General features: G+C 44.7%; 1 protein-coding gene across 2 annotated transcripts in view; it reads left to right on the top strand.

The window, feature by feature from the left end:
• GRIN2A (glutamate ionotropic receptor NMDA type subunit 2A) overlaps nucleotides 1–18137 on the top strand; it is a 368737-nt gene that overhangs the window by 321816 nt on the left and 28784 nt on the right. For both annotated transcript variants that reach the window (XM_061208159.1, XM_061208160.1), the window contains one exon: nucleotides 8538–8725. In XM_061208159.1, the coding sequence (XP_061064142.1) occupies nucleotides 8538–8725 (188 nt within the window). The remainder of the gene's footprint in view (nucleotides 1–8537; nucleotides 8726–18137) is intronic.

Genomic DNA, 18137 nt, shown 5'->3' with positions numbered 1-18137 from the left:
CCTTAGACAAGTTAACTAACTTCTTAGATCTCGTTTTTTTTGTTTATAAAATGATGGTAAGTACGATTCCTTCACTTAGGAAACATAACTTAGGAACTTGCACTTCGAACTGTTGTAAGGATTAAATGAGATATGCAGGCAAAGAGCAGTGGCTGGCACATAGTAAACATTCAGGAAAAGTCTGAACAAAGAAAACATTCTCTGTAACATGAGCATTTTTGATAATATGCTGTGTACCATGGAATAACTGCAGTAGAATGTTTACTCTGATCCCAACCATTGAAGAGTATCTACTAAGAAACTCTATAAAAGATTTACATGTCAGCAGGAATCAATACTTTTCCTATGGCAGAACATGAGTGGTAACATGAAGAAAGAATAATAGCATTTGCATAGTGCTTTATAATTCATCAAGCAAATTTATAGCCGTTCCTTCCTTCAATCAGAGTACAACCACATGGGAGAGATTGTTTTCCTTCTGGTCAGATGGGGAAATCAAGGCTTAGATATGTGCACAGACTTACCCAGAACCCCACAGGAGTGCTCCTCTGACCCCACATCCCACCTGAGGACATGCGCTCAGATTTGGGAAGCCCTGCAGCAGCGCCTCGAGGATGCATTGCTTTGGCAGGTGGTAGACAGGTCTGGAAGCACTGACTCTGAGGAACACCCGGGCCTGAGACCTCCAGGCTTCGGTTTTCTCTTATGAAAAATTAAAAGATTGCATTACATGATCTATCAACAACTTGGACAAGGTTAGTTTGTTAAATTCCATGTTAAATTCAACAGTAACGAAGAGGGGATTTTCTGTATCATTTTAACCTTTTCCTGTTGTTGTGGTTGTTAGTCAGTAGGCAAACTGTATGTTTGTATTGTGTTTGCCCTTGTTTCCTTTCCTTCCTTCCTTCCTTCTCTCCCTCCTTCCCTCCTTCCCTCCCTCCTTCCCTCCCTCCCTCCTTCCTTCCCTCCCTCCCTCCTTCCTTCCCTCCTTCCCTCCTTCCTTCCCTCCCTCCTTCTTTCCTTCCTTCTTCCCTCTCTCTCTTTCTCCATCTCTCTGCCTCCCTCTCCCTCCCTCTTGTCTCTTAGTCTCTCCCTGTAAGTCCATCTCCCTGTCTTCATTCTCTCCCTCTCTGTCTTAACCTCTTTCTCCTTCTCTGTCTCTTTCCCTCACTCTCTCTTTCCTGTTCTTTCCTTTCTCTCTTTCTCTCTCACTGTCTTCCCATTTTCCTTGGGGCCTGCTTCCATCTGTATTTTTCCCTCCCTCGTTTCCTCCCTCCTTCTCTGCCTCTCTCTGTCTCGGTCTTACGATACTGCACAGAATTTTCTCAGTTAAAAAATAAATACTCACCATCCATCTTTTTTACCCAAATCACAGTGAACATTACTGGAAGAATTAATCAACACAAATTAAACTGACAACAGCAAAAAGCACACAGAGTGAAATTTGTTATTGACTACAAAGCCATAGACAACTTGAATCTTCTTGGCCAATTTTGCCTCTCTGAACAATTTTGGCCCAGAAGAATTGGACTTGGTGGCAACCATACCCACAAAAGAAAACTCAAAATGGCAGAAGTTATAAATTAGTAAAATTTATTATGGCCCAAATGCTGATCAATGAATCAAATCCTTATAAAATTTCAACACAAAAGAATTGATCCCAGTGAAAGTAGTTTCCAAAAAAATTGGAAACAATTCAACTATGCTATGCGAGACATTGATCTAGGAATTAAATTAATGTAGCAGACTTTGCTCTGAAAAATGCTTCCTTAGTGAAAATGCATCAGTGTTGGTGTAATTCTGACTTTAAAGTTTGTATTCACAAACTCAGAGTCATAATGTGATTCTAGGCCATTTTCCTGAAGCCTGTTTTAGACCATCCCGTGCTGATGTCAGGTACAATCTCTGTATGTATTGAGTGTCTCCTGCCCAAGCAGGCACATTCAAAGGTATCCTCAGGGCTACCGCTTCTGGGCCCATGAATGCCGTTCACCCACCCGTAGCCCTGTGTCTGGGCGCTTGATGATGATCTACACCGTCGCTTCTCCACACAATGACGTCATCACTGCCCCAGCAACATCCTGAACTTGCACCAGGGTGTGCAGTTTCCAAAACACCTTCACTCCCGTTTCCATCCATCCAGTATCCAGCCCTGTGAACGAGCTATTATTCCCCCATCATACAGATGAGAAGACTGAAGCTCAAAGAGGTCCCATGACTGGGTCTCATTCATAGAGCTGGCAGAGGTGGACCTGAACCCCATCCACTGTTCCACAGTCGCCCAAACACGCTGACTGGCCTGAATTACTGGCTGACGTGCTCCTCTTCCTAGCAAGGCTTTGATGTGCCCTAAAAAAATACATTCAGTTCTCATCAAAGAGATTCTTTTTTTTAAAATTAATTAATTAATTAATTAATTTGTTTTTGGCTGTGCTGCGCACGGGCTTTCTCTAGTTGCAGTGAGCGGGGGCTACTCTTCGTTGTGGTGCACGGACTTCTCATTGCAGTGGCTTCTCTTGTTGGGAGCATGGGCTCTAGGCACGTGGGCTTCAGTAGTTGTGGCACTTGGGCTTCAGTAGTTGTGGCTCACGGGCTCTAGAGCGCAGGCTCAGTAGTTGTGGCACGTGGGATTAGTTGCTCCGCGGCATGTAGGGTCTTCCCAGACCAAGGCTCGAACCCGTGTCCCCTGCCTTGGCAGGTGGATTCTTAACCACTGCGCCACCAGGGAAGTCCCCAAAGAGATTCTTAATTCTCAGTAATGCTTTAGACTAGACCTCCAAAACATACACACATAACACACACACACACACACACACACACTGTGTGTGTGTTCTCATTAATTCATCAGAACAAGTCAGTGTCTAGTTAAAGACTTCTTGAATGTTAATGAATGAATAATTAACTTTTACTATATAATTAGCCTTTAAATGTGCTGAGACCCCCAGAGAGCATCTGAGAACATGCATAAGGAGATGATGAGCTAAAACCGGAAACTTTTGATTAGGAAACGTCAAGCCACTTGACAATACAAGTCCCTTTCCCCAAAGGGGCCATGCCTTGACTGGGGGCCATGGTGTCCCCTTCTGTAGGGAGAGTCAGCTTTGCCGGTAGACAGCCTTGGGGCCAGGAGTGAACGTTCAGGCCATCGTGTAGGTACAGGAGAGACCGACGGAGGTAACAGGGTCAGATCTACACGCTCCAGGAAGCTGCGGCAGCTCTTCAGAGCCGTCAGAGAATCTGGCAGGAAGCCGCTCGGTTAAAGTGGCATGGAGCGCACGTGACAGTCCTCCTTACTTTGCTCCTTTGCAAATTTGCAGAGAGGAGGTCTTATTTCCCCCTCTCATTCTGAATTACTGTCATTTTTTATCATTTGCTTTCCTTGAGGGCTGCGGGTGACAGGGAGAGGGTGGCAGCATCCACACAGTCTCCGTGATGCCTGGGGTGGGGTGGGCACATCACACAGCCAGCACAGCACGGCATGAATTTTCAGACTCCGGTTCTGTTCCAGCCCTTGCACTGGGGAGCCGAGATGTCGTTTCATTTGTCACAAATGTGTGGAGAAGTGCTCACCCTTCTGTAGGGAGCAGAGGCAGAGAGGTGGGCTGGGTGGGGCCTCTGTCCACCCAGTGGAAGAATCACGGAGCCAGTGGCAGCCATGTGGCTCGGTAGGAGCTGGGAAGGCAGAGACACAGATGATCTCCCCTTGAAAAGCAGGAGGAGAAAACACCAAGCAGAGCAGCATCGCTGTGTTCCCTCCGGGTGAGCCCTCAAGCTTCCCGCTGACGGCTCTGAGTGCTGAGGGGCTCTTCCCTCCAGTGCCAGCCTCTAATCTCTGTGTTGTTCCAAATCCAGCACTGCCAATTACGCTGCAGCCTAAGATGTCACTCGGTCTCCCACCATCGCAGCTCCAATCCCCCGAACGCTTTTGGTCTAAATTGGGCTTCAGGTGGCCTTTTTCTCTTTCTGCCCCCCTACCCTCAACAAGAAGCTGTGGCCATCTATGCCTAAATGTCTCCCAGACATGTAGGGTAGCATGTGTTGAGGGCAAGAGATGTTTTCTGTGGAGGTGACTCCAGACCTTACACGGCTATGCATCTCCTGGGAAAGAGACAGATGAAACTGAACGACCCACCAAATCTTTTAAAACTGACGGCTCTGCTCTGATCCTTCCACTTTTTTCATAACGCTGGGCTTCATGTAGAGCTGTGACCCCCAGTCTGAATCTCAAAGCAGGAGACAGAGCTGTTTCCATTTATTCCACAAGTCTTATGGGTAACATGGTCACAATAGTTAGGTCTGTGGCCTTTGTCATCAGACTGTGTTAAGTCCAAATGCTGCTCTGACGCTTACCTAAGCTGGGCAGCTGTGTCCCTTACTTTACCTCTCAGTGCCTCCGTTTCCTCATTCCGTGGGGACGGCAGTAGTGCATCCATCTTTGCTCAGTTAAAAGGAGTCAGTGAAATGAGATAATGCATATAAAGTATTCAGGACTGGATTTGTCCCACAGAATGCATAAAAGTTGTAAGCTCCTTTGCTGTAAAATCTGAATTCAATGGAACGCATCTGTGTGTCTTGAGCATCTGTTATGTGCCGGGCACTGCGCACACATCTCCTTATATAACATCGCTTTATTCCCAACAGCCCTCGAAGGGCAGGTAACGTCTGCTCCACTTTGCAGCGAGAAGAATGAAGCTCAGAAATACAGGTGCCTTGTTCAAAGTCTTTGAACACAAAGCCCACTCTTGAGGATGTCAGTGAGTTTTACATCTTTTCTTTTCAGCAATGGGAACATTTTTCCTTCAGTGGGAAAGAGATCAAAGGCACAGGTCTTTGAGTCAGAGCAAGGAGAGCCCAGGGCCCTCGCTCCCTCCACCTCCCCCGCCCACCGGGAGCCACCGTGCCGGCCACGTGTGGCCATTTACACCAGAATCTAAATTAATGAAATGAAATAAAATTAAAAACTCAGGTTCTCAGTTGCACTAATCACATGTTAAGTGCTCAATAGCCATAGCACAGATATGGAGTATTTCCATCATTGTAGAAAGTTCTCCTAGACAATCCTGCCATAGAGGGTTTGTGTACAGAGTTTGGAAATACTGCCGATGAGCTTCAGGCTGCCTCAGCCTCTCAGAACCCCGCCTGCTCATAGACAACACAGGAGAAAAATAATAATAATAATAAATTTCCCTACTGGGCATTTGTGAGGCCCTGGTGGGACAATGTATGTAAAATACTGTGCACTTTTGTCAAGCATTGTGCAAACAATGGCCTTGTCTATCAGACGGAGCTGTGTAAGCCCCAGGATGTTTTAAAACATGCAGGTATCTGTGACCATTGCATTTAGACCCCAGCTCTCTAGAATCATCAATGGGGGACAGAAATCAAAGTCCGCATGGCCCTGTGGTTTCCTTCATGTGTTGTCCTCACTTTGGTTCTGACGTGGCCCTGAGACCACAGAGAGTCTCCCTGGCCAGACCGCTCTAAGAGCATGGCCGCCGGCCCACCCAGACATGCCAGCGTGTGGTTGCTTTGCTCAGAATTAACTGTGTCTTTTGCAGCTGTCCTCCCTCTGACTTGATGGCATCTTGCATTTGCAAACTTTGTTTTCCGAGAAAACGTCCCTTTTTCTTTGGGCTCATCCGGCTGTTTTTTGCTCAGCTGAAGATTTGTCATGAAATATGGTAATGATTTGCAGAAATCTGTGCCTGTCCATAAAATATGAATTTAAACTGCTGTTGGGCAACTCTCGTATGAGTGCCAGGTACAGTTTTAGATTTCCATTGCAGAAATGCATCAGTGTGTGGTGGGTTAACAGGATGGGGAGGACTTCCACCCCCTGAATACCAACAGATGGCCTTAACATTTGAATGTACCTATATGCACCTGTGTGTGTATTTATGTTTGTTTTTTGAGGAATTGAGAGAAGAGAGTTGCAGGAGTCTTAGAAAGTGTTAATAAAACCCAGGTTCTCGCCATCTCCATGGCAGCATGAAGTATTGAGGTGGCAAGCACCCCAGCTTCATTAAGAGTACACATGCTGTCCATTTGTCCTGAAGTCCTGAGGGTACACGTGTTATCCAGAGTCTCACTTTCCCTGTTGAGACTGACAGAAAGGTGACTCTTGGCTTGCAGAACCGTAGAATGCCACAGTTCAGAAGGACCGCAATGACAATCTTATGCCACAGGTGAGAAACCAGCAGTGCAAAAGAAGGAAGTGACTTTCCGAGGTGGCGCCACCGTAGATGTAAATGTAGACTAGAACTCAGATCCCTTCCACCTGCTCCCCCACTGCTCCTGTCACACGCCGTACGGCCATCATACACAAACCAGCCTGGCTGTCCAGAAAGGGTGTTTCCTCTTGGTTCGACAGCTCTGTTTGCCATTTCTGTTGACAATGCCCAGTTTTTCCCCCTCTTCCACTTGGATGATCTGATCCCGTTTTAATACTCTCAGAGTATAAGACCAAGTCTCCAACCCTACAGCCCTGAGACGAAAGCTTCAGAGTCTTACTGTTGGTGAGACAAGCCTTGGAGTCTTGCCCCATCTCTAACCATTATAGAAACAAAAAATTAAAATGAAGAACACAGCTGTAAACCTTCCAAATAGTTTTGTTCCCATAGGGAGTCCTTCAGCAGCTGTCTTTGGAAGGATGCAGCATTTTACACCCTCTTCCTGCCACTTTATTTTATTTTTGCTTCACTGTTGTATGTCTTCTTGTTAGGGAGTGAAGGGCATTAAAGTTGAAAAAGTGTCAGGAAGTTGAGTACTCTCCCATTTAGTTTTCCTACCTACATTAGAGTTGAGATATCCATCCCCTGTATTCAAGGTTGATCATCTCAGCCTTGTTAAATAACTTTAAAAATTGGAAACAACATACATGCCCACCAGTAAGGATGCAGGTCGTGAATTAGGCACAGCCGTGCCTTTGAGGGGATTACTGGATGCTTGCCTTTTGGAGGGTGCTGAATGGAGGGGCAAGCAGGACCTCTGAGGTGATGGTCTTGTTCTCTGCCTCAATCTGCGTGGTGATTTCAAGGATGTACACATACGTAAAGATTTATCTAGTGCTTTATTCCATATAAGGTATACCTCAATAAAAATAAATGTCCCCCCAAATTAAAAAGAGCGCTTTGTTTACTGACATAGAAATACACGCACTATGTGTGGGGTTAAACGAGAAAAGAAAGCCATTGGTGAAATGGTTTGCGTGGTGTAATTATATTTGGAGAGTTGAAACAGGGTTGGCAAACTATGTCCCATGGGCCAACCTGTTTTTTGTAAATAACCTTTTATTGGAACAGAGTTGAATTCATTCATTTATGTATTATCGATGGATGCTTTCATGCTGTGTGTTAATTTCCTAGGGCTGTCATAACAAAGCATCACAAACTGAGAAGCTTAAACAATAGGAATTTTTTGTCTCATACTTCTGGAGGCTGGAACGCCGAGATCAAGGTGTCAGCAGGGCTGTGCTGCCTCTGAAGGCACTTGGGAAGGATCTGTCCAGGCCTCTCTCCTGGCTTCTGGAAGTTCCGAGGCTTGTGGCAGCGTAACTCCAACTTTCACCTGGCGTTCTCCCTGTGTGCATGTCTGTGTCCAAATTTCCCCTTTTTATAAGGACACCAGTCATATTGGATTAGGAGCCCACCCTGCTCCATGACCTCATCTTAACTAATTACATCTGCAATGACCCCATCTCCAAATAAGGTCATATTTGGAGGTACTGGGGGGTTAGGACTTCAACATATGAATTTTGAGGAAACACAGTTCAGCTTCATGCTACAATAGAAAGCTGAGTAGTTGCACCAGAGACTAAGCCTAAACTATTTATTATCTTGCCTTTATAGAAAAAGTTACCAACCCCTGTTTTAAAAGGGGTGTGTGTGTGTGTGTGTGTGTGTATGGGGTGTGTGTGTGTATACACACATGCATATAAAATTTGGAAAGTTGTTCACAAATTTGTTAACAGAGGTTGCCTCTGAGTTATGGAATTATAGGCAATTTTAATTTTAATTGTATTCTTAATATTTTCTGCATTATTTGGGTTTCTAAAAATTATTATGTAACAATTTTTATAATATAAATGAAACATGTTTCATAAACATGTTTCTTTGGGCAGGAGGAGACATCATTCCTATTTAGTCTCTCTCCCCTTCCTGCACAAAATCATCAGATTCTCCTGTCCCTTAATGGTTTATTTTGTTCTAATGCAAACCTTTCTAAATAGGCCACTGTTCTTCACTGTTGGGAGTGCTAAGGGCAAAAACTTGCAAACCAGCAAATTCGACTGTTTACTCACTTGGGCATAAGGATTCTTCATGTCTTTATTTAACTGCCTCTTGTAACTTCGAGAAAAAGGGTTCTGGCTTTTATCTCCTCATTAAAAATAGATCCTTTTATGATGATGTGATGGAGCAGTCATGAATCATCGTCTCCCATGTGAAAGAAAGTGTGTGATGCTGGATCAGGCCTTAGGAGCTGGGCCCTGAGACGGTACCTCGCCTTCCCCATGACTCCCTGGTTTCTTGTCATTGCAGGAAGCTGGACGCTTTCATCTATGATGCTGCGGTCTTGAATTACAAGGCTGGGAGGGATGAAGGCTGCAAGCTGGTGACCATCGGGAGTGGGTACATCTTTGCCACCACTGGTTATGGAATTGCCCTCCAGAAAGGCTCCCCTTGGAAGAGGCAGATTGACCTGGCCCTGCTCCAGTTTGTGGGTGATGGTAAGACCTTGGTTGACCCCCTACTTCTGAGGGACTTGAGGCCCTCACGCTCTCTGTTTTCTAACTGGCTTTCCCGTAGATCTTTGGGTGATGAGTTTGCTCACTAAAAGTATTTATTGAGTGCTGATCACATGATACCGCGATTCTTTAGTTTGCTCGTAATGGAAACCAATTACAGGCAACTCAGTAAATTAAAAGGAGTTTATTTTAAGGATGCAGAAGTGTCTATCTCAGTGAATTTAAGAAAGAGTTGAGCAAATAGGTTCAGAGGAAAAAAACAGGAACCAGGGCAGTCCTGGGGCCTCAACAGCAGGAACTCATAGGTCCTCTCTGTAGAGCAGTGGTTCTCAGTGTGGGGCAGGGATTTTGCCCCCCAGGGGATATTTGGCTGTGTCTGGAGATATTTTTGATTGTCATGACAGGGAGGCTATTTGATACCGGCATCCGTGGGTAGAGGCCAGGGGTGAGGGATGCTGGCAAACATGCTACAATGCCCAGGACAGCCCCCCACATCTCAAAACACAGAATTATCTGACCCCAAACGTTAATAGTATCAGGGTTAAAAAAACTCTGCTCTAGAGCAGTGACATTATGTAACAAGGCAACAATAAGTCCCAATCTCTATTTGCCAAATTCTAAATTTCAAATTCCAGAGGAAGAATTCCTGATGCATTTTGGGTCAAGCACTCTTTCTTGGACTCATCAGGAGTGAATAAGGGGTGGGGTTACGTTGTACTAACACAACAGCTCCAACTATTATCCTATGGAGGAATGAAGGCGAGCCAATCTCTATAAAGGGAGCAGTGAGCAGAAATCCCATGGGTTTCCACTAGAGTCCACCTCTTGGCTGCCTATCATGCAAAAAAAGACTGTTTCCACCCTCACGGGGCTTACAGTCTAATGGGATGATGGTACTTCTCTACTTATAATTGGTGATCTCACCGCAGCCCATTGTTCCCTAGCATGGTTTTTAGAATCCTCTCATGGCTCACATGGCATGCTAGTTACCCTTGGACTTGCCAAAACTGAGACAGGAAAAGCAAAGGCAGCAGAGATGGCAGGTGAACCCTTAAAACTTGAGTAAGTGTGAGTAGGCAACAAAAGCTCAGGGCATAGGGCAGAAGCTGCCTTCAAGAACGGTGGAAGCTATATTCGGAGATGGTGCCAGGACAGGCTACGCCTGTCTAGAGCTGGTAGAGGACAGTCTGGCAACCACCATGGCCAAATACGGTATTGAAAGGGGCAGAGGTTAGTGCCTGTGGTTGGTGTGAATTTGAACAAAGTGCATAATGCCTTACAGTCTCTACTCCCAGAATTAAACCCTGGATTCTCACAGTGCCGTCAAGAAATCTAAGTGTGTTTTATATTTCACTCCCAAATGAAAGCATCTGATTCTTTGAATTCCCTATAGGGCATTTGTACCTTCCTCAGATCAAGAGCCGTGTTCTCTGCTGTGTCACAGTGATTTGTGGCTGTGTTGCTCAGCTGTAGCTGTGAAATCTTGGAGGCACACGACAATAGCATTTATTTTGCTCGTGGGAGCACAGGTTGAGTGGAAGAGCTCTGCCTCAGGCCGTGGTGGCTCCCCTGATGCTGCAAGACCATGGGTCATCTCTGTGGTCTCTGTTCCACCTATGTTTATTCTGGGTCTCAGGCTGAAGGGGCAGCACCTACCTGGGAAAAGCTCTTCCCTTGGCTATGATGGAGGCAAAGGAAAAAACACCTACCTGCACGTGCACATTTCAAGTCTCTGCTTTGTCAGATCCACGTCAGCTAACACCCTTCTGTCCAAAGTAAGTCCTATGGCCAAGCCCAAAGTATACTCTGGAGGTATACTCTGCCTTGTGTGGGAGGAGTTTGGGAGTTAGATGACAAGGCATGTGGACACAGAGAGGAGTGAAGCACCCCTCCACCACAGTGCTTGACTAAGCACCTCCACGTGGGGTGCAATTCTTGGCAAATGAGAGTCTTGTTTCCAGCAGTAAACACTACAAAATCTTGAACATGACAGGTAACTGGTCAATGAAGGATTGAATGGATAAATACATGCATGGATGAATGGTTGGTGTCAGGATGCATTTCATTTGACAGGAAACTTTTAAATATGATGGGTAGCTGTCAAATAAGTCAGTTCTAACTCTACTCCTACCTACCACTGCTGTCACTCTTGCAGCATCTATTATGAAATAGCAACATATTTGGGGAATAGAATATGCCAGTCACCATACCGGATGCATTACATGTGTTCTTTAATTTAATATTCGTTAACAACTTTATGAAGTTAAATATTGCTTATACTCATTTTACAGAGGAGGAAACTTCAGCTCAGAGGGCTTGTGAGTCCCCTAGTGAGTAAGTGTCAGTTGCTACTTAAGGGGCCTTACTCTGGATGGGGGTCAATCCTGTAAGACTCTTGTTTCATTCAGTTCTCTAGGATGTCTATCAAAGTTGGCTAATCAGATGCTTGAGACATATAGATACTTTAGGAAGAAGTAATTTAGTGTATGTGTGAACAATATCTATTGTGCCATTTACAAATGCTTCTGTGAAAGGGGTAATTACTCATCTTCAACTGAATGCAGAAATATTTACCTGATAAGGTTGTCATGAAGACAAAATGAGAGGTTATATGTAAAGAGCTAGCTAAGTACAGCCACCTGGAAATAGAAGTGGTTCAATAAATGCTGGCTGTGACCATCATCGCCCCCAGTGCCATCAGCACCATCATCACCCTCTTCCCCCCTCCTCCTCATCATCGTTGTTGACCATCCACAAATCCTGTATTCAACACAGCCTGTTTAGTGTCATGGTTTTGATAATATGGTCAAGTTAGCATCATGGAAATGAGGTGCTGAACAGAAAATGTCCTCTTTGTGGCAAATAAACAAAAATAAAAGTAAAGGCATCCAGATAAGCCAAAGATGTGTTCTTTGTACGAGCAGAGCATCTAGATTCTTAGAGATATTTTCTGTCCCGACTCGTGGCTTTCCTGGTCAGACTCTCTGGGTTGGGAAATGTGTCTTCACAGCTTCATCTTTAGAGACCAGCAAGGGGAAAAGACATTGGAGAGAAAATGACGTTGCTCCAGGGGGCGTCTTAAGATAATCTTCGCGGAAAGCCGTGTCCAGTTCTGAATGTCTCTCTAGGAGTAAATACATGAATTAACACATCTGCGTAAATATTTCACTTATGCAGCTTCAGCAGGATTAATTATGCTTTGAAATTAGACCTGGAAAGAGCACAGTGCTGAGCGGTCCCCAATTATTATTCATCCTCTGGAATGGAGTGTTTATCTCTTGTTATAGAGTAGCTTCGGTGGATGATTACAAGTCTAATGAGTGTCAAAAGTATAAAAAATTTTCCTGATGAGCTGTGTAAATATAACCTTTGAATGGAGTGTTTGGTTATTGGGGAAACCTCTTATGTGAAGCCTGCCAGGCATTTCCCTAGGAAACGGGCTACTGATCTCCCTTAAGAGACGCACAGGATCCCAGTAAGACCTTTCCTTCCTTTTCCTGTCTAACTGTCGTGTTCTTTCTGAAACAGTGGAGTGCACCATGGGAACACTCAAAGGTACTTTTCAGCATTGATCATCAATACCCAACATTTACTGAGAAACACACATTCTCAGGCACTGATGTTCCAAGAAGGCGATCTCATGGTCTTTTCCTTCTTTCTTTCAAGGATCTTACAGTCCAGTTGGTTGCCAATGTATGAAACTAAAATATCTAATCTCAAAGTATGAACATATTTGTAATAATGCATATATATATATATGAGTTAATATATACTATATATGTGTTTATATATATACATACATATATATACTCTTTGGTATCTTGGGTAGGTGAGAGAATGCTCAAGGAGAAATATGAGATATATCAGTTTTTTTTTAATGGAAGAATGAAAAGACAGAATAAGTCATAAAGAAAACAAGTAAGATCTAGACAAAGATTAGAATAGGCCAGAGTTCACAAAGCCCCATTCATTAACTTATCCAGCAACCAGCAAGTAGCTAGTGGGTCCCTGTTATCACTCTGGCACCTAAAAGCTGACAGCTGAGTGAGAACATAAAGAATGAGTAAGTCTGGGACCTAAAAAAAATGGCATTTCTGGTTTCAAAGGGGAGGTTGAACAGGAGATCTCTTAGGCCCCAGCAATCTCACAGATTTCGTAATTTTTTTATGTGATTCTGGAATTTGAAGAGTCAGAAGGAAGATCATAGAGGTTAAAGCACTTTCGATGTACAGAGGCCAGCAAAAAGATATTAGGGAGAACAAGATGATATAATAATATTATTCAGAAGCAAGTGATGCTGAGAAAATAGAAGGAAACCATTGATTTTTTAAAATTTATTTATTTTTGGCTGCATTGGGTCTTCGTTGCTGCGCACAGGCTTTCTCTAGTTGCGGCCAGCGGGGGCTACTCTTTGTTGAGGTGCACCGGCTTCTCATTGTGGTGGCTTCTCTTGCTGTGGAGCACGGGCTCTAGGCGCACGGGCTTCAGTAATTGTGGCACACAGGCTCAGTAGTTGTGGCGCACGGGCTTAGTTGCTCTAGGGCATGTGGGATCTTCCCGGACCAGGGATCGAAGCCGTGTCCCTTGCATTGGAGGGTGGATTCTTAACCACTGTGCCACCAAGGAAGCCTTATCATATACTTCTATAAATTATTTATATGGTGTATTCCATTGCACTTATGTTTAGGTATATATGATAGATATCATATGTAAATATTTGAAAGATATGACACATGTATCTCTTGTATTCATACTGTATTCTAGGATAACCAACTCAGCCTATTTTGCTGGGACTCTCCCAGTTTTAAAACTAGCTAGTGACCCCAATTATATCATATTTGGGCATATATGATAAATATCATATGTGAAATATTTTCAAGATTCCATCTATATCATTTCAGTTGGATAGGTGCATTGGGTTCCCTTTGTCCCTTTTGTACTGCAGCTTTGCAAGCAATCGCTTTAAAGACTCATTCAAATTGATAACAAATCAGAAAGGACCACAACCTCTGCTCTTGTGTCAATAAGGAACCTTGCTGCGATAGACTCTAGAGCTTTGGAAAGCACCACGCCAGGATAAGATGCTCACAGGTCTTGGAGTGGGGGAGTGCTGGGGGGGGTGGAGAATCCCACTCCCTGCTTCCGGGTGGGTCAGTGTTAATGTTCCTGATTCCTTTATTTGTTGGCGGCTCTTCCACTGAAGCTCGCAGGATGGCTTTTGATGGTGAGAGACCCCGTGCTGCCAGCCAGAGTCGAGGGTGTTTGTGTGATTGCAGAAGTTCTTTGTGTATCTAATCAGGATTCTCGTAAGTTGCTCTGAGCCACTGGGTGGGTTGCTAATATCCTCAGCACTGTCCTCGTCCGGCTCCCCAGCTTAATATTTTGGGCCAACATCCGAGTCTCAGGGAGAGCTGGACACCCCTGCAGCCTGGGTGGTGAGGCACCCACGCTTCCACTCTGAGGATGGGCACATCTCTGCCTGGCCTTTGCAGCCCGTCTTCTTAGGGCTGGCTTAGGAAAGGTGTGGCGTGTGCATTGAGGAAATCACCGAAGGCCACCTCACTACTAAATATTTTCCCTGCTCAGCTGCCTACAGTATCCGAAATTCCACCATTTGGCATTTTTTTCAGGTAAGCGTGGATTTTTCCATGCAACCGCCTTTAAAAATGGAGTCCCTTCTTCCATCTTCTCCTGAACCCATTTCCTACTCTGATATCTGACCCATCCTTCAGCGCATATACCCCTCCATTTCCTTAAAGACTGCAGCTCTAGATATGCTTATAAACTATAAACTCCTTTAGCTCCATGCTTATAGCATTCTTGTGGCAGTTAGCAAACCAACACAAAAAAGGGGTGCAATGGAAGGTTCTGCGACTTCCTAGCTGCATGGCCGATCTATTTCTCTGAGTGCCAGGTTCCTCATCTTTAAATTGGAGTTGTTTAAGCATTGAGTGTGAGAACAAACATAAAGAAACTAGTCCGGTGCTTGGCACACGCTAGACGCCTACTCCTTGCTGGCCTCTCCACGTCCCCTGTCCCCTGCCGTGCCCCGCACCGTAATTCCCTGGAGGGCACACGCTTTCACGTCCATTCTTGTTGCCCTTTCGTTTCCCCTAGGACTCATTCCTGAGTTTCGCACATAGTAGGTGCTCAAATAAAACTCCGTGGATGAATGAATGGATTTGAAAACACCACAGATATACTTTGGGGGGGGGCTTATGTCATTAATTAAATATCTTCTCTGATGAAGGGGGTGTTTTTTTCTTTGGGAAGGACATCAGATGTCTCTAGGGAAGAGACCCAAAGAGGCAATCACTAAATCACTGTCCAGTCTGACCCCCACATTCACTATAAGACAGGCAAGTTCTTCTGTTGTCTAATTTGTGTGCTATAGTAGGCAAATATCTCTTTTACTTTTTCTTTTTAACGCAGTTTTCTGGGAGAGATAATCAGCAAGATTATATATTCCCTAGCTTTTAGAACCGGAGTGGATCATAAATCGTTGGTGAGTTTGTGGTTTGTGATCAAGGAGGTGAATGAGAGAAGGAGTGTTTTCCTTAGGGTTTGGCAAACTATGACCACGTCTCCAATCCAGCCACTGCCTGTTTTTGAAAGTAAAGCTTTATGGAAACACAGCCACATGTATTCATTCAGGTATTGTCTGTGGCTGCTTTCGCTACCATAACAGAGTTGAGTTGTTGCAACAGAAACTAAGCCCTGCAAAGGGGCTGCAAAGCCCCAAATAACCTGCAAAGCCCCAAATATTTACTGTCTAGCCCTTTATAGAAAAAGTATGATGACCCTGGTCTTAGACTGTCTGGAGAAAGACAAGAAAGGCAGAGAAGACTTGAAGTTGTAAGTTCTTCCGAGGGAAGGGAAAAGACTTAGATGGAAAAAGGCAGAAAGAAGGGGCAGATAGGAAAGAGGGGCAGGGAATACGAGGGGAAGAAAGGAAAGAAGAGCAGGAATAGAATGATAAAGGGATAAAGGAGAAAAGAGTGGTCCACAAGGAAGGACAGAGGAAGAGACAGGGAAAAAGAGGAGGAGGAAAAGGAGAGATGAGAGGGCAAAGAAAGGCAAGATGGGGAGAGCAGAGACCAGAGAGAGAGGTGTGCTGGGACTAGTCAGGCGATATTCAACCTGGGCATCTAGAGCAGGCCGGTTTGTTCATCTGAGCCATTAGCCATGTTGCAGATGACACTGAACAAGCCTGGCAGCCGTCCGCTACCCCTTCTCGGCTCCTTGGTGGAGCTGGGCACATACCCCCGGCTGACTCACTCCTGCCTCGGAGAAGTCTAATCTGTCTCCCGCTGGCCTCCCCTGCCATCAGTTCTTCATGACATAGGTCCCTGTGTCCTCAGATGACTCAGCAACACCCTGTGTCAACCAGCAGCCTCGGACCATTTAAAGAGATAAACGCCAAAATAAGAATGGGGGATCTGTGGGAGAGGAGGTGCTTTGAATCTGGGAGCTTACTTGGAGGGGGAAGAGACAGTTTTCCATGTCTCTAAATGGAAGTCATTCGAAGCTACCATTATCATCGTTATTTTTATGGACGTTTATAACGACAGGTAACACAGAGGGATAACTATGGGTCGTAAGATAATCTGTCTTTATATGTATTAATTTCATGCAGTCCTCACGGTGATTCAATGACCTGAGTTACGATTACGACTCCCTGTCTACAGCTTGAGGAAACTGAGTCACAGGAAGGTTAAGTAATGTGTCAAGCTAGTATGTGGCCTGTCTGACTTGGGCGAGCCGGCTCCAGGGCCTTCGTTTGAACCATTATGCTGTATTGCCTCTCCTTTATCTGCTATGACCCTCCCAGACATCTCATAAGGCAGGCGTTACCACCTGGGAAGGAGCAAAGCTGTGATTTAAACACAGGTGGGTCAGCATCCAGCCTCTGTTCCTTCCTCTTTCACTAAAGGAACAGCATGGTTCGCCTGTAGGTGATACTGGGCAAAATAACTTGGCGACAGACGTTGAGGGTGGGAGAGAAAGTGACCTACGTTTTCTCCATCTTTCCACGGAGAAGGAGACTTGTCCATGCCCCAGGCACTGGCACCATGGGGACAGGCTCAGCCTAATTTTTGAGATCATTCAACCCTGGTGGTTTGGGGAAAACTCAGGACCCAGAAGCAAGAGATGAGAAGGAATGAAACAAGGACAGGATGTAATTAAGAGGAGTCAGATATTTGGCCCCGATACAGGCTTGCAGAGCAGCCTCTCCAGGTTCACAAAGACCGTCTTGGTTGCTGGTATTGCTTGCTCCCCACAGAGGTTCTCAGAGCTGCATAATCCCCAGCATTTCAGAAAGTTATTGTTCCTTGCTAAATGTATTTTAATCAAATTGAGACTTCAAAGGTGAAAATCACAGTTTGGGCTGAGCAGGGCTACTCTGTAAATCACAAACTTTGTAATCAAGTTAGCAAAGGCCAGGGACGGTAGACAAAGCCCCCCAATTTATTCACACATTTGCTCATTCATTCATTCATTCTCCCTCTAGACATTCATCAACAAAGAATAACTGAGCAGCTTCCAAGCTCCAGGTGGTGGGACATAAAAATGATTAAAGGCTTTTGCTCTATTGCCTTCACAGTTAGCTTACTTAATAAAGATGCTTTTAGCACTTCTGTGTTCATCAGACTCACTTGGGGAGCCTGTTGAAAGTACAGATACCTAATTTTTCACCCCACAGGGCATTTTTACATCTTCTCTGGGTGATTCTAATACACGATAAGACTTAAGAACCACTCTTTAGAATAACAATATTTAGCATTTAGAAGCCTCTTATTCTCTGATTAGCAAGTACTGGATATCAATGTCAGTGGCCAATAGACCCCACCCATTTGGAGTCTATGAAGTTGGATGTTGGCCCTGTGTTTTATTCATCCTCCTTCTCTCAGGTCTCTTACTTGAGTTTCCATATCCAGAGACCTTGGTGATTGTGAAAACCCAAGGAAGAAATGGTGTGGAACTTGTGTCACGCTGCCTGCACGCTGACCACAAAAAGGAACATAGGAGATACTGGGTTAGACTGTAAACAGAAGTAGTCAAATAGGCTTGAATGTTTCTCATTCAGAAAGGAACAAAATAGACGTGAAAGTGTTTGTTGCTTCCAAAGATTTCGTTGTCATGTACTGACCATAATAACAGCATTAAAAAAAAAAAGCAGGCAAGACTGAAAGACCCACATTTGGGCAGAAAATGAGCCAGTGTTTCTATTGATTAAATTAGATCCGGAACCAGGTTTGGATTTGATGGTTGTCCTGATTCCTGACACATGCAGATGTGGTCTCATTGGAAACCACCAGGGACATGTGGCCAGAAACCATTACTGATGAGTTGACTGAGTCTAATTTTTTCCTGTGGATTTCATTAATGCTCC

Source organism: Eubalaena glacialis, chromosome 13 (genome assembly GCF_028564815.1).
Source record: "Eubalaena glacialis isolate mEubGla1 chromosome 13, mEubGla1.1.hap2.+ XY, whole genome shotgun sequence".
Lineage (NCBI taxonomy): Eukaryota > Metazoa > Chordata > Mammalia > Artiodactyla > Balaenidae > Eubalaena > Eubalaena glacialis.
Note: the sequence above shows the minus strand (reverse complement) of the source record. Positions and strands in the feature narration are given on the sequence as shown.